This window comes from Salvelinus alpinus, chromosome 1, assembly GCF_045679555.1.
Source record: "Salvelinus alpinus chromosome 1, SLU_Salpinus.1, whole genome shotgun sequence".
NCBI classification, from domain to species: Eukaryota; Metazoa; Chordata; class Actinopteri; order Salmoniformes; family Salmonidae; genus Salvelinus; species Salvelinus alpinus.
This window is the reverse complement of record NC_092086.1, coordinates 112,418,371-112,446,308: the sequence shown is the minus strand read 5'-3', so window position 1 is coordinate 112,446,308 and position 27,938 is coordinate 112,418,371. Positions and strand designations below refer to the sequence as shown.

At 43.9% G+C, this 27,938-nt stretch overlaps 1 protein-coding gene and 1 long non-coding RNA gene across 3 annotated transcripts in view; one reads left to right on the top strand and one right to left on the bottom strand.

Annotated features, from left to right (window-relative positions):
• The window catches only part of LOC139539141 (uncharacterized), a 239,420-nt gene that overhangs the window by 203,335 nt on the left and 8,147 nt on the right, over positions 1 to 27,938 (top strand). The window lies entirely within an intron of this gene.
• On the bottom strand, positions 459 to 2,923 carry LOC139539086 (tubulin alpha chain-like). 2 transcript variants are annotated; one of them, XM_071341841.1, is made up of 5 exons: positions 2,826 to 2,923; positions 2,689 to 2,740; positions 2,136 to 2,358; positions 1,704 to 1,852; positions 459 to 1,492 (listed from the first exon to the last, which is right to left on the bottom strand). In XM_071341841.1, exons 2-5 carry the CDS (start codon positions 2,689 to 2,691, stop codon positions 527 to 529), a joined length of 1,341 nt encoding a protein of 446 aa, XP_071197942.1. In that variant the 5' UTR covers positions 2,692 to 2,740; positions 2,826 to 2,923; the 3' UTR covers positions 459 to 526. The 2 variants fall into 2 exon arrangements, with proteins under 2 accessions (XP_071197942.1, XP_071197934.1); XM_071341833.1 differs by having other exon boundaries at positions 2,689 to 2,849.

Genomic DNA, 27,938 nt, shown 5'->3' with positions numbered 1-27,938 from the left:
TCTGTAGAGTACTGCCGGAGTCATGCAATAGAATCCGTCGCCAATGCCTTGAAGTTTGGAAGACTTAGTGTACAATGTTCATGTGTCTGTATGTTACATTAACAATGGTTAATATGATTTGAGCACAATTCCCACAGCAGAGATAAACATTGATAGTGTTAAGGGGGAAACTAGAAAGTTGAGTGAAGTGCTGTCTCGTGCGTGCTGATATTTATCAGTGCGGCAGTCTGGGGAGCAGCATGCCTGCTCACAGCTTGGAGGGAGCATTGGTAATGGTCAGCAAGTGAAAACAAAATGAGGACCAAGCAGCAGGTGAAGTTTCCCCTTTAAATAATTTGCTCTAGAACACCATCTCCCACAAAGCTTAGCTAAACCATCATGTGACCCTTCAACCTGGTTACAACCACATGCCAACCAGCCATCTTAAACTCTTAAATGACACAGCAATCTATGAATAGTACATCTCAAAACAATTGTTTTTATTAGATGTTACTGTAGACCAAAAAGGACTGTCAAACATTATTTATTATTCATCCTCACAGGCGTCCCCAGAGTCTGCCCCCACCTCCTCATAGTCCTTCTCCAGAGCAGCCATATCCTCTCTGGCCTCAGAGAACTCCCCCTCCTCCATGCCCTCACCTACATACCAGTGCACGAAGGCTCTCTTGGCATACATCAGGTCAAACTTGTGGTCCAGACGACTCCAAGCCTCAGCGATGGCTGTGGTATTACTCAGCATACACACAGCCCTCTGGACCTTGGCCTGGTCTCCTCCAGGAACCACCGTAGGGGGCTGGTAGTTGATACCCACCTTGAACCCAGTGGGACACCAATCCACAAACTCGATGTTGCGCCGGGTCTTGATGCTGGCGATGGCTGCGTTGACATCTTTGGGAACCACGTCGCCACGGTACAGCAAGCAGCAGGCCATGTACTTGCCGCGTCTGGGATCACACTTCACCATCTGGTTAGCCGGCTCAAAGCAGGCATTGGTGATCTCAGGGACAGAGAGCTGCTCGTGGTAGGCCTTTTCTGCTGAGATGATGGGAGCGTAGGTGACCAGGGGAAAGTGGATACGGGGGTAAGGCACAAGGTTGGTCTGGAACTCTGTCAGGTCTACGTTGAGAGCTCCATCGAAGCGCAGGGAGGCTGTGATGGAAGAGACAATCTGGGCGATGAGGCGGTTCAGGTTGGTGTAAGATGGCCGCTCCACTCCCAGGTTACGCTTGCAGATGTCAAAGATGGCCTCGTTGTCCACCATGAAAGAGCAGTCAGAGTGCTCCAGGGTGGTGTGGGTGGTCAGGATAGAGTTGTAGGGCTCCACCACCGCTGTGGACACCTGGGGAGCAGGGTAAACTGAGAACTCTAGTTTAGACTTCTTGCCGTAATCCACAGACAGGCATTCCATCAACAGGGCCCCAAAGCCAGAGCCGGTCCCTCCTCCAAAACTATGGAAGATGAGGAACCCTTGTAGTCCAGTGCATTGGTCAGCCTGAAGACAGAAGACATGGGATCATTAGTAATTCACCCAATGTTGGAACTTTGAGAGATTTTAAACAAAACATTCAGCAGTAAAACAATCTTATTTTTTGGGGTTATGATAAAGTTGAGCCAAGCTAACCAGTCAATGGGTATATAATTTTAAATGATCTAAAATGGATGGTAAACAGCAGTGGCCCTTTAAACATTCAGCAGCAGCTCACCATTTTGCGCATCCTGTCCATGACAGAGTCCACAATCTCCTTGCCGATGGTGTAATGGCCACGAGCGTAGTTATTGGCAGCGTCTTCCTTGCCACTGATGAGTTGTTCAGGGTGATACAGCTGACGGTAGTGGCCGTTCCTGATCTCATCTACAACAAAATCAATGACAAACATATGAACACAATATAAAGGCAATGTTATACCACAGAACAGCATCAAATGCTACAAACACTGAATCATTACAAAATGCATACCATGAATTGTTTGCCATTTGGGGCAGACAGAGCCTGCTCCCAGATCTGTTTGTGCAGTCTTCAAAACTCTTTAAGGTCATTCAATGACAATGAACATAGGAGTAAGCAAAACCACAAAACAGATCTGAGACCAGGTTAAGGCAGACCACCACTATAAATGCAGCTTGCACTTCCTCACCAATGACCGTAGGTTCCAGATCTAAGAAGATGGCCCTGGGAACATATTTCCCAGCCCCAGTCTCACTGAAGAAAGTGCCAAACGATGAGTCAGTCAATTGAGGAGCAGTGTTCTCGTGAATGGTTCCATCTGGCTGGAAACCATGCTCCAAACAATACAACTCCCAGCATGCATTGCCCATCTGGACTCCTGCTTGGCCAATGTGGACAGAAATGCACTCCCTCTGTCAAGAAAAAACACTCCTTAGGCCACCAATAATCATTTTGAAAAGTCAGAGAATGGTGTGAACTGCTATCAAGTTGAGGGATTGTGAGCCCAGTCACTGTAGAGAGCAGAAATCATACTCCACCAATGAGCAGTCCCAATACAGCACACAAGCTGGGAGGAGAAGGAACATTGACTGCCAACAAGACCATTTTGATCCAACGCCTTGTCTACTTTAATTAAATGTAGCTTCTACAGTAACTGTTTAGAGTATAGGAAATGTGTGTGTGTGTGGGGGGGTAGTACAATTCCAAAGAAAAACCCAATCAACTAATGAAAAAGTACTTACCATTTTTTTGGCAGTCGTGGAATAGGTGTCTCTTTTGAGGAGTTAATTAAAGCTGTTAAACAGTTTCGCACATAGTTAATGTAAGTCACAAGAGGGTTTACCTGCATTTCCCACATCAACACAACCTACACACTCACCTTTGAACACATTCAATGGCAAGTTCTCTCATGTGCTCAGTTTATATAGCATCAGGTATAGTAGGTGTGGCTTTCAATTGACCTTTGAAAGGGGAAGTGTCTGTTTTATAACGGTCTCGGCCTAGTAGTTTTCAAATCATTCTAAAATGTAGAAATTACAATGTTGTGTTGCGTTGCTGTCAGAGTTTTTACATGAAGCCCATAAATACACTTTGTTGTCAGGTTAACAGAACATGACGAATCTATAGAACCAATCAAACATTTTTTCTCCACGGACCCAATTTACCGTGAACAGGAGCAATGATCCGCTTTGGCAAATATTACCTATAATATTGACAAGATAGCCGAGTTATCACTCTAACAATGGAAATACAAGTCCTCAATGAGTGAAGGCATGCGAGATCATGTGGGACCATTCTAGCCAATGAGAGGGCAGATAGCTGTGTGAACAACAAAGTTATTTTTCTCAAAGTTTACGGAATGCCACGTGCATCCACTTATATCAGTACATTTGTACCTAAACATTATAAAACTTCTATTGAATCAAATAAGCCTCACGTAATTCGACAGTCTCTCATAGACCTCCGTACAAAAAGGTCTTATCTCACGCGGACAGATTTTGGACGAGTAAAACCTCTCTCTTCCCCTCTTCCTCTCTGACTTTGGTCGTTGCTATCAGTTGTGACCAATGCTTTATATATACACTAAATGACTGCTCTTGACACTCCCCCACCATTGTAACAAATATTCTGGAAGCTAATAGAAATCCATTTATTGATTTTTACATTAGTTTTTGCCACGTGTATTATATGACAGACACATTAATGGATGTGTATTGTTGTCTCTACCTTCTTGCCCTGTGTGCTGTTGTCTGTGCCCAATAATGTTTGTACCATGTTTAGTGCTGCTACCATATTGTGTTGCTACCATGTTGTTGTAATGTTGTGTTTCTACCATGCTGTGTTGTCATGTGTTGCTGCCTTGCTATGTTGTTGTCTTAGGTGTCTCTTTATGTAGTGTTGTGTTGTGTCTCTCTTGTTGTGATGTGTGTTTTTTCCTATATTTATATAACTTTATATATAACTTTTTTAGTCCCAGGCCCCCGTTCCCGCAGGAGGCCTTTTGCCTTTTACTAGGCTGTTATTGTAAATAAGAATTTGTTCTTAACTGACTTGCTTAGTTAAATAAAGGTTAAATAAAGAAAAATTTATACTTTTAAATTATTTTATGTGAGCTAAACAAAGAAATGAAAATCTAAAAATATACAAATATTTTCCTTAAAGTATATATTTTTTGGATTACTAATGTCAATGTCCCAAACTTTAATAAAAAATACTTAAACACATGTCATTTTGTCCTTGAATAATTGTATTGAAATTCTGTAGAATTTTATTCATTCCTATGGAGGACTGTTCCTACCGGGGAGTGGCAATATGGCCAACCGGAGGCTTCAAAGCCTCTCAATGGCCAATACATAGCATCAGCAATCCAGTATTTTTATCAATCATTGGTTGTGACCAATGACGCACAGTATATTGCCGCATTCAAAACAACTGGGAACTCGGACATCTCCGACTTTAGTGCGTTCAAGACAACTGGGAACTCGGAAAAAGATGAGCTCTGACTGGGAAAAATAGTTTTGAACGGTCATCCCAACTCGCAATACTAACTCGGGAACACGGGCCTCTTTTTAGAGCACCGACCCTCCGATCTGAAGATCACTGAAAGTCATGATTTGTTCTCGTATTTTTCGGAGTTCCCAGTTGTCTTCAACACACCAAAAAAACTAAAAAAGATTGTGGTTGAGACCAGTGATGTATATAAACCCTGGATTGCTGATGCAATGTATTGCCAATCAGAGTATGTGAACATAGTTGAGTGGTGTGAAATCTCGGTATTCACCGCTCCAGCCGCCGCTCCACCTCCTTTACAACCGCTCTGCTCCAAGCTCGCAGGAAAAAAAATTGCTCCATTCATTAAAATCACAATATCTTATCACAACACCCATCTATTTTTGTGACTACATGGACCTACTATTTGGTTATGAAGTATTGAAACCAAACCACCACATGAAATGGTGAATGTAAGAAGCGCTCATCATTTCAAATAGGCTACATTTCATATTAAACAGCATATAAACACTCTAAATAGGTCAGGGTCCAGACAGGGAGCCTAAGGAACGGAAATGAATTATTTAGGCTATATTATTCCAATTATTTCAAGGCTATAGCCTACAAAGAAATACATTGTGAAGCATTTGCGAGTCCGGCACAATAGGCTGGTAGGGACATAAAGTGCTCAGCATTTAAACAACATTTTGTTGTATTAAATCATTATAGTCTATAAATTGTTCATATAAGCTGTGACTTACTTAGAATTAAATACAAATTAAACGAAAAATACCATATAAGCCTCAGTCTACAATGCCTTTGCATTCCTTTTTAGAAGCACGAGTTTGGCCAGAGTCTGTGGCTTCAGGCTCATGCGATGGTGCTTGGTTAGCAGGCCAGCAGTGGAGAATATCCTCTCCGCCTTGCAGAGCCACTGGGGATGCTAAACACCCTTTGGGCCACTCTTGCCAGAACGGGCAGAGATGCAGAGTTGTTTTTGAATTCTTCTATAGGAAGGCCTAAAGATTTTTAGGCAAAGTCTCCTAACCTGCTGAGTAAATTCTCCTAACCTACTATGTTAAGTATCCTAACCTGCTGAGTAAATTCTCCTAACCTGCTATGTTAACTATCCTAACCTGCTGAGTAAAGTCTCCTAACCTACTATGTTAAGTATCCTAACCTGCTGAGTAAATTCTCCTAACCTGCTATGTTAACTATCCTAACCTGCTGAGTAAAGTCTCCTAACCTGCTATGTTAAGTATCCTAACCTGCTGAGTAAATTCTCCTAACCTGCTATGTTAAGTATCCTAACCTGCTGAGTAAATTCTCCTAACCTACTACAAAAAAGTAACTTCCAGTCATAGCTGTACTCCTCTAATCAGAACCCTTGCTATCTGGGATCCTATCTGGGATCCCCATTGAAGTAGAAATGTAAAATGGTAAAGGTAAGGGTTATAGGTAAGGGAAGGGGAAGGGTTAAGGTTAGGGTTTAGGGTAGGGATGTCCCAAGGATACCGGCTAGCACTAACTGATTAACCTTTGGGGTAGTCATTAGTTACCAGAGCCACAAAGTTAAAATTTTCTATATTGTAAAAATGTACGAAAAAAAAATTTGCTTTTTGGTCTTAATTTAAGGTTAGGGTTAGCATAAGTTTAGCAGTGTGGCTAGGGTTAAGGTTAGGGTTAGGTTTATAATGAGATATCAAGAAGAGAAATTGTAGAGCCATAATTATGACTTTGTGGCTGTGGTAACTACTGACAACCCAACTTCGGCAGTCTAATTGTGCTTTCAAGATAACTCTGAACTCCGAAGAAAATAAACTAGGTAAAATCATGACGTCAGCGATTTCAGGTCAGAAAGTCGGAGCTCTACGACCATTCCCGAGTTTCCGACTTGGAATTCCGAGTTGGATGACAGTTCAAAGCGAGTTTCAGAGTCTGAGTTTTTTTTTACTTCAGTCATGGGTAGGAGATTTCCGAGTTCTGAGTTGTTTTGAACACGGTATAACCTTAATTAAAGATGGTGGATAAATGAAGATAGTTCACTCAGGCCGTTAACTACTGAAAAAAAATAGGTCAGTTCTGGTCTACTTAACAAGACACCAATGCAATAGTTGCTGGTTCTGGCCTACTTAGTTAATTGGGAGACTCTCAATTGCATACTCCTTGCATTCTCTCTCCTCGCCTCCTTCTGAAAACCCATTGGAGGAGAAGGTCATAGGGGAGGGAACTCTGGTTTAGAGAAGAAGGTGAGGAGAGAGGACACAATGATTGGCATTAACCCTTTTTTTCAAACCGTTTTCAATCTCACTTCAATGGGGTGACGTCAGATTTGGGACGTCCCAAGGATGCTGTTTAGACTTTTCCCTGCTGATTTTGTGCTCTCACAGATAGAACAATGAGCCAAATGTTTCACCGGATGCAGGAGCGCAATTTTCACGGGGGGGGGGGGGGGGGGCATGTCCCCCCACGTGGTCCTAAAGCACACCATGCGGATGCCCCCAAGCGGTCGGGTAGGCTGTTTTGAGGGTTTATCCAACTGGATTTAAAGAATTACAAACAAACAAAATACAAAACGCTATGTCCCCCCTACTTCTAAAACCAAAGTTGTGCCTGTGACCGTATGTACAAATCTGAAGCATCCAGTTGCCATTTCCACTCTCCACCAAATATAGCCTAGTGGTTAGAGCGTTGGACTAGTAACCGAAAGGTTGCAAGATTGAATCCCTGAGCTGACAAGGTAAAAATCTGTCGTTCTGCCCCTGAACAAGGCAGTTAACCCACTGTTCCTAGGCTGTCATTGTAAATAAGAATTGGTTCTTAACTGACCTGCCTAGTTAAATAAAGGTAAAAAAATATATATTTAAAAAAATATGGTGATGAGAGGTAGTCCAGTGGCCCGAAGTGGAAGAAGACGAAGCGAGATGGATTTTGGCCGACATTCTTCACATTTTCTCATCAATGAAACATTTGATCTCAATACAGTGTTCTGTTTCCAAAAACAAAAATTTGTTACGAACAGAGTGGACTAAGTTTTGTAGACTTCACCCTTTTGCCAAACTTTTAGAAAATGTCATTGTTTAGAAGAAGTGCAAGTGCGAATTGAGTTATTCCACACACGCTTCACAGACTTGGCGTTCCCTAACAAAAATATGCTAGAATGGGCCAATAGGATCTTGCTAGCTCGTGCGTGGCTCTTCTCCCATTGGAAACAGCAGGCTGTGGGGAGGCTGTCCAACAATTGTGAATGAAGATAGAAGTCAGAATTTAGCTGTTTGTTTATTGTGTGGATGCATGTTGGCTATTTTACCTTTATTTAACTAAGCAAGTCAGTTAAGAACAAATTCTTATTTACAATGACGGCCTACACCGGCCGATCTCGGACAACGCTGGGCCAATTGTGCACCGCCCTATGGGACTCCCAATCACGGCCTGCTGTAATACAGTCTGGATTTGAACCAGGTTGTCTGTAGTGACATCTCTAGCACTGAGATGCAGTGTCTTAGACCACTGCGCCACTTGGGAGCCCAGAGAAGGAGTGGGCTACCGTGGCGAAGAAGAAGAGAAACAAGAGAAGTCAAGTTGTGGTGGGAACTTGGAAACCCCGAGACTCTTTTTTTTTTTGTCCGAATGAGGGTTTTGAACCAATGCCACCTGGGAAATTTGTTTAATGTCTCGAGGAAAATCTATGGAAATGGTGGAGTCGGTGAGAGTTACAAGAAGTGGTCTTATTTAGATTTTGTGTGTGTGTCTGCGGAGCAGAAGAAGTGTGTTTTAAGCCTCGAAAAGATGTCAAAGCAGAATGTTTCCTGTATGGATTTTCGAAGCAAAAGGGGGTTATTTCTGGGGTGGCACAAGAAGTAAAGACAGATGATATAGCTGAAGACATAGATGGAGTGGTTGGCTCACGTCGACTGACCTGCATGGTGGATGGAGGAAAAATAACATTCACATCATCCATACTATTGTTCTTTGATAAAGAGTCTCTCCCTTCTCATATCAAGTTAGGATTCATGAGTTACCCTGTAAGAGCTTATGTGCACAAACCCCTGCAGTGTCATAAATGCAAAAGATTTGTACACGTGTCCCAGTGTGTGCAGGCGGGAAGAGTATCATATGCCAGATGAAGTGAAAATGCTGCAGTTGTGTAAGTGAACACGCGTCTGAATTCCTGGAGTGCCGTGTTAGGGTGAAGGATGGAGTGCCGTGTTAGGGTGAAGGACTGGAGTGCCGTGTTAGGGTGAAGGATGGAGTGCCGTGTTAGGGTGAAGGATGGAGTGCCGTGTTAGGGTGAAGGATGGAGTGCCGTGTTAGGGTGAAGGACTGGAGTGCCGTGTTAGGGTGAAGGATGGAGTGCCGTGTTAGGGTGAAGGATGGAGTGCCGTGTTAGGGTGAAGGATGGAGTGCCGTGTTAGGGTGAAGGATGGAGTGCCGTGTTAGGGTGAAGGATGGAGTGCCGTGTTAGGGTGAAGGATGGAGTGCCGTGTTAGGGTGAAGGATGGAGTGCCGTGTTAGGGTGAAGGATGGAGTGCCGTGTTAGGGTGAAGGACTGGAGTGCCGTGTTAGGGTGAAGGACTGGAGGGCCGTGTTAGGGTGACGGACTGGAGTGCCGTGTTAGGGTGAAGGATGGAGTGCCGTGTTAGGGTGAAGGACTGGAGTGCCGTGTTAGGGTGACGGACTGGAGTGCCGTGTTAGGGTGAAGGATGGAGTGCCGTGTTAGGGGGAAGGATGGAGTGCCGTGTTAGGGTGAAGGACTGGAGTGCCGTGTTAGGGTGAAGGATGGAGTGCCGTGTTAGGGTGAAGGATGGAGTGCCGTGTTAGGGTGAAGGACTGGAGTGCCGTGTTAGGGTGAAGGATGGAGTGTCGTGTTAGGGTGAAGGATGGAGTGCCGTGTTAGGGTGAAGGATGGCCACTGTGTCTCCTATCTGGAGACGATGAGAAGAGTGGCAGAGTAGTAGAGCAGTGAAGGTTTCTCAGCAATCGAGGGGTTGATGAAATGTTACATGTTAAAAAATGTGGACTTTTGTATTATTTATTGCAATGGTCATAAACTGTCGAGCACAAGCGGAGAAGAGGTCTGAGAAACTTGGAATGCAGCTGAAAGTTTGGGGGGTTTCGTCATTTCACAGCTGTGGCCTTGTAAGGAATTGTGGCAGTAAATGTTCTGCCCTCACTGTCCCTTGAGCCTGTGTAGGGATGTATTTTAGAATGGACTGTGATTAAGGCAATGGAATGGGTTTTGTTTGTTGACATGTCTATTTTGTATATTATATTATGTTGTTTTCCCCTTTCCCGCAATTTATTTGATTTCTTCTCCCGTACAATACCCCGTCCAGTTAGTGGTGGTAATGCAACCATTAACATTAGACGCAAACCGCCATTAAACCCCATCGAAGAAGAAGACAGGCTGTGGTCTATCTTGGGTTAGTTATAAAAAAATCTTTGGTACTGTCTTTTCTGCTACCATTGGTGCACCCGATTGGACTACAATCATCTCATAAAAAAAAAAAAATGGCAATAATCTTACCAATCACAACATTCATATGGTGATATGTGGCGCGGGTTTCAAAAAAGGCAAACAATCAAAGTTGACTTGGTTCGGCATTGGCATGCTGCGACTGTGTCAGAGATGGTAGGATATAGAGATATCGATGGAGAAGAAAGTGAGAAGCGGTACAAATAGAGAAGGGGGAATATGAAAGAGAAAGCGGGAGACAAAAGGTAGCGGGGGTTTGAAGAGGACTGAGAGGTTTATGGAGGTAGAGAAGAAGAAAATACAGCTTGAGGAGAGCAACGTAGTTTCCATCGCCAGCTCAGAGCTAGGAGGAGGAAGGCCAGTGGTGTAAAGTACTTAAGTAAAAATACTTTAAAGTACTACTTTGGTCGTTTTTTGGGGGGGGTTACTATCTATTTTTGTCAACTTTTACTTTGCTTTACAATCCTAAAGAAAATGATGTACTTTTTAATCCTTACATTTCCCCTGAAAGCAAAAAAGTACACATCACATTTTGAATGCGTAGCAGGACAGGAAAATTGATGGCTGAGTGTTGAAGTGGCTATCAATCAATTTTAAAAAACAAGAAAATGGCGCCATCTGGTTTGCATAATATATGGAATTTGAAATGATTATACTTATACTTTTAATTGTTAAATATATTTTAGCAATTACATTTACTTTTGATAATTAAGTATATTTAAAGCCAAATACTTTTTTAGAAGATGTCAATTCTAAAGTGTTAAGATATGGGAGCTTGACTAAGATACAGTAGAATAGAATACAGTATATAGATACAGTTGAAGTCGGAAGTTTACATACACCTTAACCAAATACATTTAAACTCAGTTTCACAATTCCTGATATTTAATCCTTGTAAAAATGCCCTGTCTTAGATCAGTTAAGATCACCACTTTACTTTAAGAATGTGAAATGTCAGAATAATAGTAGAGAGAATTATTTATTTCATATTTTATTTCTTTCATCACATTCCCAGTGGGTCAGAAGTTTACATACACTCAATTAGTATTTGGTAGCATTGCCTTTAAATTGTTTAACTTGGGTCAAACGTTTCGGGTGGCCTTCCACAAGCTTCCCACAATAAGTTGAGTGAATTTTGTCCCATTCCTCCTGACAGAGCTGGTGTAACTGAGTCAGGTTTGTAGGCCTCCTTGCTCGCACACGCTTTTTCAGTTCTGCCCACACATTTTCTATAGGATTGAGGTCAGGGCTTTGTGATGGCCACTTCAATACCTTGACTTTGTTGTCCTTAAGCCATTTTGACACAACTTTGGAAGTATGCTTGGGGTCATTGTCCATTTGGAAGACCCATTTGCGACCAAGCTTTACTTTCCTGACTGATGTCTTGAGATGTTGCGTGAATATATCCACATAATATTCCGCCCTCATGATGCCGTCTATTTTGTGAAGTGCACCAGTCCCTCCTGCAGCAAAGCACCCCCACAACATCAAATCAAATCAAGTTTATTTTATATAGCTCTTCGTACATCAGCTAATATCTCGAAGTGCTGTACAGAAACCCAGCCTAAAACCCCAAACAGCAAGCAATGCAGGTGTAGAAGCACGGCGGCTAGGAAAAACTCCCTAGAAAGGCCAAAACCTAGGAAGAAACCTAGAGAGGAACCAGGCTATGAGGGGTGGCCAGTCCTCTTCTGGCTGTGCCGGGTGGAGATTATAACAGAACATGGCCAAGATGTTCAAATGTTCATAAATGACCAGCATGGTCAAATAATAATCAGGAGTAAATGTCAGTTGGCTTTTCATAGCCGATCATTAAGAGTATCTCTACCGCTCCTGCGGTCTCTAGAGAGTTGAAAACAGCAGGTCTGGGACAGGTAGCACGTCCGGTGGACAGGTCAGGGTTCCATAGCCGCAGGCAGAACAGTTGAAACTGGAACAGCATCAAACATGATGCTGCCACCCCCGTGCTTCACGGTTGGGATGGTGTTCTTCGCTTTGCAAGCCTCCCCCTTTTTCCTCCAAACATAACGATGGTCATTATGGCTAAACAGTTTTATTTTTGTTTCATCAGACCAGAGGACATTTCTCCAAAAAGTACGATCTTTGTCCCCATGTGCAGTTGCAAACCGTAGTCTGGCTTTTGTATGGCGGATTTGGAGCAGTGGCTTCTTCCTTGCTGAATGGCCTTTCAGGTTATGTCGATATAAGACTTGTTTTACGTGGATATAGATACTTTTGTACCTGTTTCCTCCAACATCTTCACAAGGTCCTTTGCTGTTGTTCTTGGATTGATTTGCAATTTTCGCACCAAAGTACGTTCATCTCTAGGAGACAGAGCGCGTCTCCTTCCTGAGCGGTGTGACGGCTGCGTGGTCCCATGGTGTTTATACTTGCGTACTATTGTTTGTACAGATGAACGTGTTACCTTCAGGCGTTTGGAAATTGCTCCTAAGGATGAACCAGATTTGTGGAGGTCTACAATTTTTTTTCTGAGGTCTTTGCTGATTTCTTTTGATTTTCCCATAATGTCAAGCAAAGAGGCACTGAGTTTGAAGTTAGGCCTTGAAATACATCCACAGGTACACCTCCAATTGACTCAAATGATGTCAATTAGCCTATCAGAAGCTTCTAAATCCATGACATAATTTTCGGGAATTTTCCAAGCTGTTTAAAGGCACAGTCAACTTAGTGTCTGAAAACTTCTGACCCACTGGAATTGTGATACAGTGAATCATAAGTGAAATAATCTGTCTGTAAACAATTGTTGGAAAAATTACTTGTGTCATGCACAAAGTAGATGTCCTAACCGACTTGCCAAAACTACAGTTTGTTAACAAGAAATTTGTGGAGTGGTTGAAAAACAAGTTTTAATGACCCCAACCTAAGTGTATGTAAACTTCCGACTTCAACTGTATGCGATGAGTAATGCAAAAAATTTAAACATTAGAGGACAGTATTCTGTATTCTGCCAAATTAACAAAAGGATGTATAAGTTATTATCTGAGGGCTTATGTACCAAAGCCTTTAAGATGTTATAACTGCCAGAGGTTTGGGAATGTGACAACAGCCCGTAAAGAGTTAAAGAGGTGTGTAACGGAGTGCTTGAAGCCTGTTGGCCAATGGGCAGTAGTTCAATCAGTTGATTGTGGATATGCCAGTGTAACGGATGTGAAATGGCTAGCTAGTTAGCGGGTACGCGCTACTAGCGTTTCAATCAGTTACGTCACTTGCTCTGAAACCTAGAAGTAGTGTTGCACCTTGCTCTGCAAGGGCCGCGGCCTTTGTGGAGCGATGGGTAACGATGCTTCGTGGGTGTCAGTTGTTGATGCGTGCAGAGGGTCCCTGGTTCGCGCCCGTGTCGGGGCGAGGGGACGGTCTAAAGTTATACTGTTACATTGATGCTGTTGACCCGGATCACTGGTTGCTGCGGAAAAGGAGGAGGTTGAAAGGGGGGTGAGTGTAACGGATGTGAAATGGCTAGCTAGTTAGCGGGTACGCGCTACTAGCGTTTCAATCAGTTACGTCACTTGCTCTGAAACCTAGAAGTAGTGTTGCACCTTGCTCTGCAAGGGCAGCGGCTTTTGTGGAGCGATGGGTAACGACGCTTCGTGGGTGTCAGTTGTTGATGTGTGCAGAGGGTCCCTGGTTCGCGCCCGTGTCGGGGCGAGGGGACGGTTTAAAGTTATACTGTTACACCAGCAAAACCTGATGTGATTTATTTTCAGAGAACATGGCTCAAACCGACCTTGGCGTTTATCATACAGGGATGTGTAGGGGTTCATAGGGACGGAGATGTAGCGGGCGGTGGAGGGTGGTGACACTTTCATAAAGCAAGGACTTCTTTACAGGGTGCTAGGCAAAGGTGTTGAACAGGAATATGTGGTAGTGGAGCAGTGGGTGAGAGGGGAGGTGGAAGTGAACTACTATAATCCCTGTCAGAGACTGGACCTGGATGTACTGGAGAGGCTGTGGGGGTGAGGTGGGGTTCACAGTAGGCCGGAGGGAGGAGGGGGAGTCAGTGGATGGAGTGTTTGGAAGGGCAAAGTGGGACCAGTTCCAGGAGCTGAGTGATCAGGTGATGGCTCAGGTGGATATGAGAGGGGATGTGCATAGTGTGAATAACTGAGTGAGAGCAATGTTAGTGTTAAGAGAGGAGGTGGAGGAGAGCAGTCCCATATTGGACGGAGGAGTTTGGCGTATCGGTGAGCAGTAGGAACAGGGCAATCAGAGTACTGGATATGTACAGTACATGGCAGTTACAGATGATAGCCAAAACATTTGTCCAAGTTCCTTCGTCCTCTGTTCTGTCTCCCTCTCCAGTGGCTTCTACCTCAGGTTCAGATCTTCAGAGCCTCATCGGACCGTGAGGGTATCTAAGACGCCAGCCCCTTTCATCAGCCATAATGGATTCTACAGGCTGGCTCTCGTCCATCGGGCCCCACCTCTCATCGGTTCCTCGAAGGGGTCTTCTAAACCACTCGAGGTGAAAGAACGGCCGGACCTCCACAGCCGTTTCATCAGCTGTTGTCATCGGCAGCTCTATGGTGAGAAACGTCTATGTTCTATGACAGATGACGAGGGCTGGTTGTCATCGGCAACTCTATGGTGAGAAACGTCTATGTTCTATGACAGATGACGAGGGCTGGTTGTCATCGGCAACTCTATGGTGAGAAACGTCTATGTTCTATGACAGATGACGAGGGCTGGTTGTCATCGGCAACTCTATGGTGAGAAACGTCTATGTTCTATGACAGATGACGAGGGCTGGTTGTCATCGGCAGCTCTATGGTGAGAAACGTCTATGTTCTATGACAGATGACGAGGGCTGGTTGTCATCGGCAACTCTATGGTGAGAAACGTCTATGTTCTATGACAGATGACGGGGGCTGGTTGTCATCGGCAGCTCTATGGTGAGAAACGTCTATGTTCTATGACAGATGACGAGGGCTGGCGCTGTCGTAGTCCATTTTTGGGTCAAACGACATTGTGAGGGCTAGCTCGGAACTGCTGAAAATAGATTTTAAAGAACTGATTCTAGTTCTGAAAGATTCCAAAAAGCGGACGAATATTTCAGGCCCGATAGCATCGTTGGGCTGCGTCTGTCAGAGATTCAGCAGGCTACTGGCATTACAAACTTTGATAAAAGATTACTGTAGCTCTGTTGGAATCACTTTTATAGATAACTTTGATACCTTCTGGAAACAGAAGATGCTCTACAGGAATGACAGAGACCATCCAAATCATCTTGGCTCCTAGACTCCACGCATTTCAAGGCTGCGTTGAGACAGTGACTTCTCAATGACACAAGCACTGCTCAGATAATCACTATTATTGTGTTGCTGAGTTGTCGTAGTGCTGCTGCAAATGTACATTGTCCCAGGGGCGTTGGCAGTCATCATCAGTGGCGTTGGCAGTCATCATCAGGGGCGTTGACAGTCATCATCAGGGGCGTTGGCAGTCATCATCAGGGGTGTTGTCAGTCATCATCAGGGGCGTTGGCAGTCATCATCAGGGGCGTTGGCAGTCATCATCAGGGGCGTTGGCAGTCATCATCAGGGGCGTTGGCAGTCATCATCAGGGGTGTTGGCAGTCATTATCAGGGGCGTTGACAGTCATCATCAGGGGCGTTGGCAGTCATCATCAGGGGCGTTGGCAGTCATCATCAGGGGCGTTGGCAGTCATCATCAGGGGTGTTGGCAGTCATTATCAGGGGCGTTGACAGTCATCATCAGGGGCGTTGGCAGTCATCATCAGGGGTGTTGTCAGTCATCATCAGGGGCGTTGGCAGTCATCATCAGGGGCGTTGGCAGTCATCATCAGGGGTGTTGTCAGTCATCATCAGGGGCGTTGACAGTCATCATCAGGGGCGTTGGCAGTCATCATCAGGGGCGTTGGCAGTCATCATCAGGGGCGTTGGCAGTCATCATCAGGGGCGTTGGCAGTCATCATCAGGGGCGTTGGCAGTCATCATCAGGTGCGTTGGCAGTCATAATCAGGGGCGCAACTTTGGTTTTAGAAGTGGGGGGGTTAGATCAGCTTTAATATTGAAGATTGATTGAGGCCTCCGTCATCAATGTAATTCTCTGCATCATTTCCAGTCCCCAAAATATTTTTCGGTAAATATATATATTTTTCCCTAACCCTACCATCCCTCCCCTAATTAGAGTAAACTAATGGACAACAACGTTTAGTCTTCTACCTTCAGCTTATACAGTGGCAAGTCATCTTTACAGTGGCCGTCCTGCAAAGATGACTGCAAGAGCACAGCGCAGAATGCTCAATGAGGTTAAGAAGAATCCTAGAGTGTCAGCTGAAGACTTACAGAAATCTCTGGAAGATGCTAACATCTCTGTTGACGAGTCTACAATACGTAAAACACTAAACAAGAATGGTGTTCATGGGAGGACACCACGGAAGAAGCCACTGCTGTCCAAAAAGAACATTGCTGCACGTCTGAAGTTTGCAAAAGAAAACCTGTATGTTCCACAGCGCTACTGGCAACATATTCTGTGGACAGATGAAAAGACAGTTGCGTTGTTTGGAAGGAACACACAACACTATGTGTGGAGAAAAAAAGGCACAGCACACCAACATCAAAACCTCATTCCAACTGTAAATTATGGTGGAGGGAGCATCATGGTTTGGGGCTGCTTTGCTGCCTCAGGGCCTGGACAGCTTGCTATCATTGACAGAAAAAGGAATTCCCATGTTTATCAAGACATTTTGCAGGAGAATGTAAGGCTATCTGTTCGCCAATTGAAGCTCAGAAGTTAGGTGATGCAACAGGACAACAACCCAAAAGACAGAAGTAAATCAACAACAGAATGGCTTCAACAGAAGAAAATACGCCTTCTGGAGTGGCCCAGTCAGAGTCCTGACCTACACCTGATTGAGATGCTGTGGCATGACCTCAAGAGAGCGGTTCACACCAGACATCCCAACAATATTGCTGAACTGAAACAGTTTTGTAAAGAGGAATGATCCAAAATTCCTCCTGACCGTTGTGCAGGTCTGATCTACAACTGCAGAAAACATTTGGTTGAGGTTATTACTGACAAAGGAGGGTCAACCAGTTATTAAATCCAAGGGTTCGCATACTTTTCCCACCCTGCACTGTGAATGTTTACATGGTGTGTTCAATAAAGACATGAAAAATGACAATTGTTTGTGTGTTATTAGTTTAAGCTGTCAGGGGTGCGTAACTGGTGGTATGGAAGTCAAACGCAGGAGAGCAGAACTTGGGAAATAGCCAGAGCCGTTTAGTGTACATAACTACCGGTATACAAAAATAACAAAACACCTGAGCACAAATCCCGTAGTGCACCAGTCACATAAAGCACACGTACTTACAATAAACAATTCCTGACAAGGACGTGGGGGAAACAGAGGGAACTTATACAACATGTAATTAGGGAATTGAAACCAGGTGAGTGCGACAACCAGACAAAACAAATGGAACATGAAAAATAGATCAATGATGGCTAGAAGACCGGTGACGTCGACTGCGGAACACCGCCCGAACAAGGAGAGGAACCGACTTCGGCAGAAGTCGTGACATAAGCAGAGTGTGTTTGTGTATTGTTGTGACTTAGATGAAGATCAGATCAAATTTGATGACCAATTCATGCAGAAATCCAGGTAATTCCAAAGGGTTCACATACTTTTTCTTCCCACTGTACATACTATATCCATTTTACGGACACAGTATATTTTACATTAGTTCTCTTTTGTTTGTTTTTAAGTCCCATTCTTCAGCTCCATTCAATCCCTCCCATTTATCTCTGAAGACCATCCACTTTTGATTTGCCATATATTTTTCAACTGTGCTGTGATGTTTCATAAAAGTTCTGAACATTTCTATTCTCATAGATTCTACATATTGTAAATTAAAAAATATATTTTTTTGCTTAGAGTATTATTATATAAATGATTGATTGTCTGTGACTTTTTAAATCACCCAGCAGTGTTATTTGCACTGGGGGACGTAACTTGGCAAGGGGTCTGGGGGCCCTCCAATTTCTGGGGGCATCTAAAGCATGGATTACCTAATTTATTTGTCTCTGCCTGCAAATCGTCCCCCTAAAAGGTAGGCTATATCCTATAGGACTATGCAAAACGTAGCAAGTGTTGCTGTCATCATTCTTGCTGCTTCCAGTTCAGTAGCCGTACCTGCGAGATCAGGTGTGTGTGTGGTCTCAATCAAATAGAGTAGACTATGGCCTATGTATGCATAGGCGGAGAAGCACGGGGCAGTTATCTTTCCAAGGAAATGAACTTCCTAAATAGGCCTATGATTATGATATAGATTATTACATTGCCCAGAAATATGCCTAAATATTGATCACCCATATTTCTCCATCTGAAAATCTTGCTGGCAGGAGTAGGATGAAGAAATCGGTCCTGCGCAGACCTCTACTGTGCACCAAGACAATGACGCCTGTAACGTCAGAGCTGTTTATCACTGTGTCAGTGTGAAAAGTAGGGAATTAGCTGAGGAAACTGACAGATCAATAACATTACATTGCCATACTGACTAATACAACTCACATTGCACTGAAAAAAAACGTCAGAATATCAATCTTCAATCGTTTGGCCGATGGTTTCATAGTTTGATTCAGGTCTAGTTTGATTGAGGCAAAGATAATAGCTAATGTAAGCCAACTTTTTGTCAGCTCTCTCTCTCTCTAACAGAACATCAACTGGTGAAAGTTTGCCAAGTTCATTGACTTCTGAAACGTAAAAAAAACAAAGGCTACAAAACATGTCCATACAAACAACTGCTGTTAGATAGTAATAATAGACGCCTCATATCGCTATCTGACAGATAACTAGAGGCTAGAGCTGACCTGGCTGTGGTAGCTACTCACTAACAGAGCTTATTCATTCACCTCAGTCGAGAGGGGATGAAACATTAGCTAACGTTACACGTCAGTTACAATACCAGTTCAGCACTGCGAATAAACACTTGTTTTTTTCTTCTGTTAAGTGAAACAGCAGTTAGCTTGCCAGCTACATCAGTCAAATATAGAGTAGCCAGTTTCTGTTCTGCTTTCTTTTACAATTCGGTGAAAGAGTGTAACACATCCACACTATACTCAATTCTCCCGTGCTGGTACAGTTAGCCTTCCAGAAGCTTTGCCTTCACAAAGCCTGTCAAAACGCTCTGTGGCGTCCGTGTGATCCTAAATCCAGTCGGATAAACACTCCAAACAGCCTATCCGACCGCTCGGAGGCGTCCGCATGGTCCTGAAGCACACCGTTGCCGTGTTTTGTATCACATTCCAATCATAAAACTGGGGAGGCCAAACATGTGTGTGTGGGGGGGGGGGGGACATGTTCCCCCCCGTCCCCAGTAAAAATTTGCGCCCCTGGTCAGAATGTAAGTAATCTAATTTATGTCCTCTAACTACCCTGAATGCCTCTGTCGATCCTACAGCTACTGTACGCAGTGTTCATGTGCCTATGAACCTGACTTATGCTGTTAGCACTGAGGCGGTTTGCCCTAGAAGGAAGTCCACTGTGTGCAGCTCACCCTGCACTATCAGCTCCAATATAAATAACATGAGCATGTCTACTTCTGATAAGCCTCCCAGTAAAGCACTAAAAACAATAAAGAATCACAGAAAAGTGCTAAAAATAGCCCACATTCACATATGTATTCTAAGGTTCATGAAATCGATAACTTACTAATAACAGAACATTCACAAACTGACTATCTCTGAAACTCACTTAGACATGATACAGTGTTGCAATACATGGTTTCAACATCTTCCGAAGAGACAGGAATGCCAATGGTGGAGGTGTTGCTGTTTATTTTTTAGAGTCATATTCCTTTAAAGCTTAGAGAGGATCTCATGTCAAATGCTGTTAAAGTAATATGGCTAAAGGCTCACCTGGCTCACTCACCTGAAGCCCATTCTTGTAGGAAGCTGCTATAGACCACCATGTGCTAACAGTCAGTACATGGATAAGAGGGGTGAAATGCTTGATAATGTAGTTGATATTAACAGAGAGGTATATTTTCTGGATGACCTAAATATTACCTGGTTTTCATCAAGCAGCACACTGAAAAAAAAAGCTTCAAACCGTCAACCGACCAGTGTTTTTACAAACAGCACAGGAATGAAATCATCCACATGTATTGATCACATCTTTACTAATGAAGAAGAACAAATTCTGAACCTACACCTCCATGCATAACTGACCAAATTATGAAAGCATTGTAATTTTAAATTCCGTAAAGTGACTGTGGAAGAGGTAAAAAAATAATCTTTGCTATATCGACAACGACAAGTCACCTGGGTCTGACAACTTGGATGAAAAATTACTGAGGACTATATTGCCACTCCTATTTACCATCTCTTTAATCTAAGCCTACAGTAAAGTGTGTTCCCTCAGGCCTGGAAAGAAGCAAAAGTCATTCCGCTACCCAAGAATAGCAAAGCACCCTTTACGGGCTCAAACAACCGACCAATCAGCCTGTTCTGCTTCCAACCCGTAGTAAACTTTTGAAAAAATTGTGTTTGACCAAATACAAAAGACGTCCGCGAACGTTTGTAAAATTCGTGGACGGCGGCGGGCCTTGCACGGGGGCCAGATCTTCCGGGAAGTCATCGAACGAAGTCTCTCGGACATTCGGTTTCCGTTTTATAAAATGCTCAAATTTTGGTAGTTTTTCCGCTGTCCCGGTATATCCCACCAGAGGGCGAATGGAATCATATTGCAAATGTACAAAACATCACCAATCACGACGTGGCCTTTTCTCCTAAACGGAAAAGACTTCGAAGACGAAACTTGGTGAGCATAGGTTTGGCATAATGGGCAGTTGGCCCCGAACAAGATGGCGTCGAGGCCTCAACGGTTTTTGAGTTATGGCCATTTTTCTGGGATTAAAGGTCAAAACAGAAAATAGAGCGCTAATTTGACCGCTTCACGTCAAAGTACATAAACCTACGGTGTCAGGAAAAAAGAACCAGCCATTTATCTATCGTAATTTTAGAGAAATCGTACATTGTACAATTGGTGATGTTCAAAAAAAGGTGTATTTTTTGCAAAAAACTTACAGATCCAGTTGCAGCGTGTTCAGACGAATCTTTTTTAACTTCTTATGGCTGTAAGCGGAGCCTTGAGTACCCTGGAAAGAGGTGGCCATTTCAAACGGCCTCGTTCTCAATTCTTGCTCGTACAATATGCATATTATTATTAATATTGAATAGAAAACACTCTCTAGTTTCTAAAAACGTTTGAATTATGTCTCTAAGTGAAACAGAACCCTTTTTACAGCTCATTTCCTATCCGGAAGGGAGATTTCCAAAAGCTAAGTCGCTCTTCAAAAGCTTGTCTATATAAGGTCATGTCACTTAGGACTGTAGAAACACGTCATACACCTTCCTCTGGGTCTCATGCGGAAGTGAGAACAGAAAGGAGTTGAATATCTCTTTCAGAGAATGCATACACCCTCTTTGAATGAGACGACCGCCATAATTTATTTTTCCTGAGGCGCGAACTCGGACAAGGACTCTCCACCTGGAAAACGGTCGTTCTCGATGAATATGACATCTGGCTTCGATTTTTTTTGATACATGTCACAATATCATCCTAAAGTATGTTTTTTAAATATAGTTTAATTATATTATTTAAATTTATTCGGGATTTTATACGTGATGCGTAGGAAGAATTTTTTTCAAGATGGAGAGGTTAGCACAGGAAGGCCAGTGTGTTTGCTAATTCAAGAGGGAAATAGTTCGTTTTGGATCGAAACAAAGCTGGTTCTGAACAAAAGACCCATTGTACAACATTCTGAATGAAGATCAACAAAGATAAGGACCCAATTTGGGATGCTATTTCATATATATCTGTCGAACTGTGCTATGCTACCGTTTGCCTTGAGTCAATGCTGTTGCTATGTTTGCTATTGTAGTAAGCTAATATGACGATATATTGTGTTTTCGCTGTAAAACACTTAAAGAATCGGAAATATTGTCTGTATTCACTAGCTGTATTCACTTTCATTAGCTATCCACCATATATTTTTCTGAAATGTATTATGATGAGTAATTAGTAGTTGACGTTGGTGTCTGTATTTACTCTGGCTACTCCCGTGCTATTTCTGACTGTAGCTATAATGGTAGCTATGATGGTAGCAGTAATGTAAAACTGATTTATAGCTGAAATATGCACATTTTTCGAACAAAACATAGATTTATTGTGTAACATGTTATAGGACTGTCATCTGAGGTAGTTTTTTCTAGGTTATTTAGGTTAGTTCTAGGTTAGTTAGGTTGGCTTTGCATGCTAGCTGCATGCTAGCTGCATGCTACCGGTGCTGTGAAAAATGTCTGTCTCTCTTTTTGTATTTGGTGGTGAGCTAACATGAATATATGTGGTCTTTTCGCTGTAAAACATTTAAAGAATCTGAAATATTGTCTGTATTCACAAGATCTTTGTCTTTCATTTGCTATCCACCATATATTTGTCTGAAATGTTTTATGATGTGTAATTAGAGTAGTTGACGTTGGTGTCTGTATTTTCTCTGGCTACTCCCGTGCGATTTCTGACTGTAGCTATGATGGTAGCAGTAATGTAAAACTGATTTATAGCTAAAATATGCAAATTTTTTGAACAAAACATAGATTTATTGTGTAACATGTTATAGGACTGTCATCTGAGGTAGTTTTTTCTAGGTTATTTAGGTTGGTTCTAGGTTAGTTAGGTTGGCTTGTGCATGCTACTTGCATCCTACTTGTGCTGTGAAAAATGTCTGTCCTCTTTTTTATTTGGTGGTGAGCTAACATAAATATATGTGGTGTTTTCTCTGTAAAACATTTAAAAAATCGGACATGTTGGCTGGATTGACAAGATGTTTATCTTTCAAATGCTGTATTGGACTTGTTAATGTGTGAAAGTTAAATATTTAAAAAAAATAGATTTTGAATTTGCCGCCCTGCACTTGAGCTGGATGTTGTCATAGGTGTACCGGTGTCGGGCTTGCAGCCATAACAGGTTTTAAGTCTGTTTCGGAGCTCTGCGAGATTTCTGTGATTTTCTGTGATTTTCTGAAATAAAACGCACTCAATCAACCCTCTGTAAATAAGTAACTTCTTAACATAAAGACTTAAAACTCAAAATTCTATAAGAGCCTACCCCAAGGAGGATATGTGTTCACTTTCAGCTTCCTGTGTCAACCGGAAGTACCTTACAATGGTGTCATAGTGGCTGTTTCGAAGGGTTAAAAAGGTCTGATCTTTTCAAAACTTCATATGTGTGATTAGGCAACCCTCATGAACTGTAAATCAGTAATTTCTCTCAACAGATGTCAAAGAAAAGCTCTCTCACACACACACACACACATCAAGGATGGAGTGACAAAGTGCGGTGCTTAAAGGCACACAGAGCCTGCAATGGCATTACCATAATCTCTAGGCTGTGCCGAGTTCAACGAGATGCCCCGCTTGACCGTAGCTCGCTTGGTCTGAATGCAGCGACCGTGAAAGAAATAGGCCCATAATAAAGCCTGGACCTAAATTTCAATTGCTTTTGCGAGACAGGAACAGTCCTGAGGTCCTCCCGATCTGTGCAAGCCTAACCTTGACCGTGTGGCATTAACCCTTAACAGTTAAAAGGTGTTTACATCAAACAGTTTTCATTGACATGTCTCCCCATAGGAATACATTGCCTGCTCCTCTAAATTCAACCTGAAGCATATGTGGGTTATGAATGCCTTATGAACCTGTCTTCGATGACAATCCATCAGGCCACTATGAGGTCTACTTGTGTCGATTCTAAGCTTCCTGAAGCAACCGGAAGTGGTTAAAATCAACCTAAAAGAGTTTTGCCATACCCAACCTGCAGTTTGACAGAAATAGTGCATTCAACCCTATGTAAATCAGTGAGTTCTTAACGTATAGACTTAAAACTCTGGATTCTGTAAAAGCCTACTCCAATGAGGATATGTGTTTACTTTTAGTTGGTTAGTTAGTTGGAAAATGTGCATATAAATAATGATAAGATCCGAATACTCACTTGCCTAATAATTGTGCACACAGTGTACTTCCAAGTGACTAATGTTATTACAGAACATTACTGGAACAATGTTAGCTAGCTTGCTAACATTATGTAGCTTTGTAGAGAGCTGACAAGCAAGCTCACTAGCTAGGTTTTGTGTGACATTCAGTACCAGTCAAAAGTTTGGACACACCTACTCATTCAAGGGGTTTTCTTTATTTGTACTATTTTCTACATTGTAGAATAATAGTGAAGACATCAAAACTATGAAATAACACATTAGGGTGCATTAGGATAATGGTTGGGGAACAGTGCATTAGGGTGATGGTTAGGGACACCCTGCATTAGGGTGATGTTTGACATGCACACAGCCAAAGAAGGATTTATTTAGTTGATTTCATGACTCATTCATTATGACTTGTCTGTGTTTTTTTTACAGATCAACAGCTGATCTTGAGTCCTAGCAGAACCCTATTCTGATGTACACCAGCAAGCGTTTTTTCCTTTTCACCACCAGTCTATGAGGCCAGAACACTGCTGGCACCACTAGATTACAACTTCCACAAGGATAGACCAGCCAGGCAGAACGCAGATGGAACCAAGATGTAAGCCCCCCCACTCCATTTGAAGTCAATAGGCTAGAGAAGGACGTTTTGAACAACAGAACCCCAAGTCTGCCCCACGCATCTGTTTTTTTTAACTCACACATTGACCGAACACGTGGTCTTTCTAAGTGAATATTTCCTGAATTGCTTACATTCTCTCTCCTTGCCTCCTTTTCAAAAACCTATTGGAGAAGAGGGTCAGAAGGGGAGGGACTCTGGACCTTCTTCTACCATGGGATTGAGGAGTAGGCAAGGACGTGGGATGCAATAAATATTTAGTCATTGAATATAAACAGGAACTTCTATGTTTATTTGCAGTTGTGAGCAGACCAAGTAATTGGGCGTCACTCTAAAGCGGGAAGGTGGAACAAACAAGTTTCTTGATTGAACACAGTTCTATATTGAGGGCATTTGGTCAACACAAACACTCCAACATAATCAATGAAAATCTTCTTCTCCAGATCAAACAGGAACACAATACGATTGTCTTTAAACTACAACAAAAGTCACCGGATTGTCACCGTCTTAATGGTTCTTCATAGATAGCTCCTCTGTCTCGGTGGCCATCTTCCAGAGATAGTTCTTCCCCCCCCCCTCTGCTGGTTCCATACTCTCTCTTATAGGGGAAGGAGAATATCTCATTAGTAGTGTCAGCTGTGCTTAATTGCCTCTGGTTACCTTGTCTCCCATGCCTTGTTGGGCTACCATCTGTGAGCCCAGCCTGCCCTCTGGTGGTCCTTCCACATACCTTCCCCCTCAGGACCGAATCGGAGGGTCGGGCGCCAGACGCACCGTCTTGGTCGCGTCGGGACAGCGCGTCTGCATTCCCGTTCCTCGATCCGGCCCTGTGGATGACATGGAAAGAGAACGGTTGTAAAGACAAAAACCATCTGGCTATTCTGTTGTTATTGTTTCTCTTACCAGCCATCCACGTGAGGGGCGCATGGTCAGTAACTAATGCAAACCTCCGACCCAGTAGGTAGTACCGGAGATAATCGAGGGCCCACTTAATGGCTAAGGCCTCTTTCTCTACGGTAGCATACCTCTGTTCCCGATCGTTGAGCTTCCTACTTATGAAGAGAATCGGCTTCTCTGCTTCGCCTTTACCCTGAGCTAGTACGGCCCCGAGCCCCGTATCCGAGGCGTCGACCTGCACAATGAACTCTTGTGAGAAGTCCGGAGCCTGTAGGACGGGATCAGAACACAGGCCATCTTTTAGCAATTGAAAGGCCTCTTCCGTCTCGTCTTTCCACTCTACCTGGTTTGGCAAGTTTTTCTTGATGAGGTTTGTGAGGGGATTGGCAATGGTTGCATATCCCGGGATAAAACAGCGATAATATCCCGTTATCCCTAAGAAGGCCCGAACGTCCCGCTTGGTCCGGGGTCGCGGCCAGTCCCGAATTGCCCTGGTCTTCTCTGCCTGTGGGCGTATTTTCCCATTCCCCACGGTGTACCCCAGGTATTCCGCTTCGGACAGGCCCAGGCAGTATTTATTTGGATTGGACGTCAACCCTGTGGCTTCCAAACTCACGAGCACCGCCCGTAATCGCAGGAGGTGACTATCCCAGTCCTCGCTGTGGATAACCACATCGTCTATGTACGCCGCTGCATACTCTTGATGGGGCCGTAGAATGGCATCCATGAGGCGTTGGAAAGTTGCAGCGGCACCATGCAGTCCAAAGGGCATCCTCACATACTGGAAGAGCCCCTCTGGTGTGGCGAAGGCAGTCTTTGGGCGATCCTCCGGAGCCACCGGCACTTGCCAATATCCCTTCGTCAAATCCAGGGTGGTGATGAACTTGGCCTTTCCTAAGCGCTCCAAGAGTTCATCCACGCGGGGCATGGGATACGCATCGAATGTAGAGATGGCATTCACGGCCCTAAAGTCGTTGCAGAGTCTCATACTACCATCGGATTTGGGGACCAGGACTATGGGACTGGACCACTCACTCGTCGATGGCTCGATCACACCCATCCTCAACATCTCCCTTACCTCGTTCTTAGCGATGACTCGGCGAGCTTCAGGAATCCTGTAAGGGCGGATATGCACCTTCTTGCCGGGTTCAGTGTGGATATGGTGGAACAGGACATCTGTTTGTCCTGGGAATGGAGAGAATATTCGACCGAAGTTCATAATCAGCTTGTCTAGCTGTCTTGACTGCTCCGGCAGAAGAGTTTGACCATGGCGCACCTGTGGTAGAGCCTCCTCTTTTCCTTTTCCCTCCAGGGCCATCAAAGCCACCTCCTCCTCTCTTCCATGGTACATCTTCAACAGGTTTATGTGATAGAGTTGGACCTTCTATCAGGTTGCTTGATGAGGTAATTGACTGGTGAGACCCTTTTCATTACCTCGTAGGGCCCTCTCCACTGTGCCAGCAAGCGATGTTCGGCCGTGGCCACGAGCACCATCACTTTCTCTCCCACGGTGAACTCACGGGGGGTCTCGGACTTATCATAGGCCCGGCCTTGGGTCCTTTGTGCCTTCTCCATGTGCTCCTTGACTATGGGCCACACTGCTGACAGGCGGTCTCTCATCAGGGTAATATGTTCTATTGTGGATCGAAAGGGGCATGGTTGGGTCTCCCAGGTCTCCTTGGCTAAGTCGAGGATCCCTCGACAGGGTCTGCCATAGAGCAATTCAAACGGAGAGAATCCAGTGGATGCTTGGGGTACTTCTCGCAGGGCAAACAAGAAGCATGTCCCAGTTTTTCCCGTCTCGGGACACCACTCTTCTCAACATGCTTTTAATTGTTTTGTTCAAGCGTTCACACAACCCGTCTGTTTGAGGGTGGAATATGCTTGTACGTATCTGTTGAACCTGATACAACCGACACAAGTCCTTCATCAACCGGGACAGGAATGGGGTTCCCTGATCAGTTAAGATCGTCTTGGGGAGGCCCACCCGAGAGAACATCATGAATAATTCCTTGGCAATTCCCTTTGACGACATGTTACGCAGGGGTATGGCCTCCGGGAACTTGGTAGCGTAATCTATGACCACTAGGATGTACTCGTGTCCTCTGGCGGATTTTGGGAGGGGTCCTACGAGGTCCATAGCTATGCGTTCAAAGGGAGTCTCTATGATGGGGAGAGGAATCAAAGGGTTACGTAGGTGTGGCCGTGGAGCTGTACGTTGACATTGATCACATGTCCTACAATACCTGGCCACATCCCGGGTGACCCGGGGCCAATAGAATCTCTGCATGATTCTGTCAATAGTCTTGTCTCGTGCCAGGTGTCCTCCTAGGACGTGGGAATGGGCTAACTGTATCCCTGTATGGTCTAGGCACCATTAGTAATTCCTGGTTTTCCCCCATTCGTCGTACGACCCAGTATAAGAGACCCCGCCTGATTGCATAGTAAGGAAGAGGGGGCTCACCTGATCCGTCGACGTTCCTCCCGTCGATCACCTTCACCT

What these genes read in the sequence shown, in the direction of transcription:
- LOC139539086 (XM_071341841.1), bottom strand. An exon ending in TCTGGAACCTACGGTCATTG is followed by an intron (nt 1,853 to 2,135) that starts GTGAGGAAGTGC and finishes ATTTTGTTGTAG; the next exon opens with ATGAGATCAGGAACGGCCAC. An exon ending in TGGACAGGATGCGCAAAATG is followed by an intron (nt 1,493 to 1,703) that starts GTGAGCTGCTGC and finishes TTCTGTCTTCAG; the next exon opens with GCTGACCAATGCACTGGACT.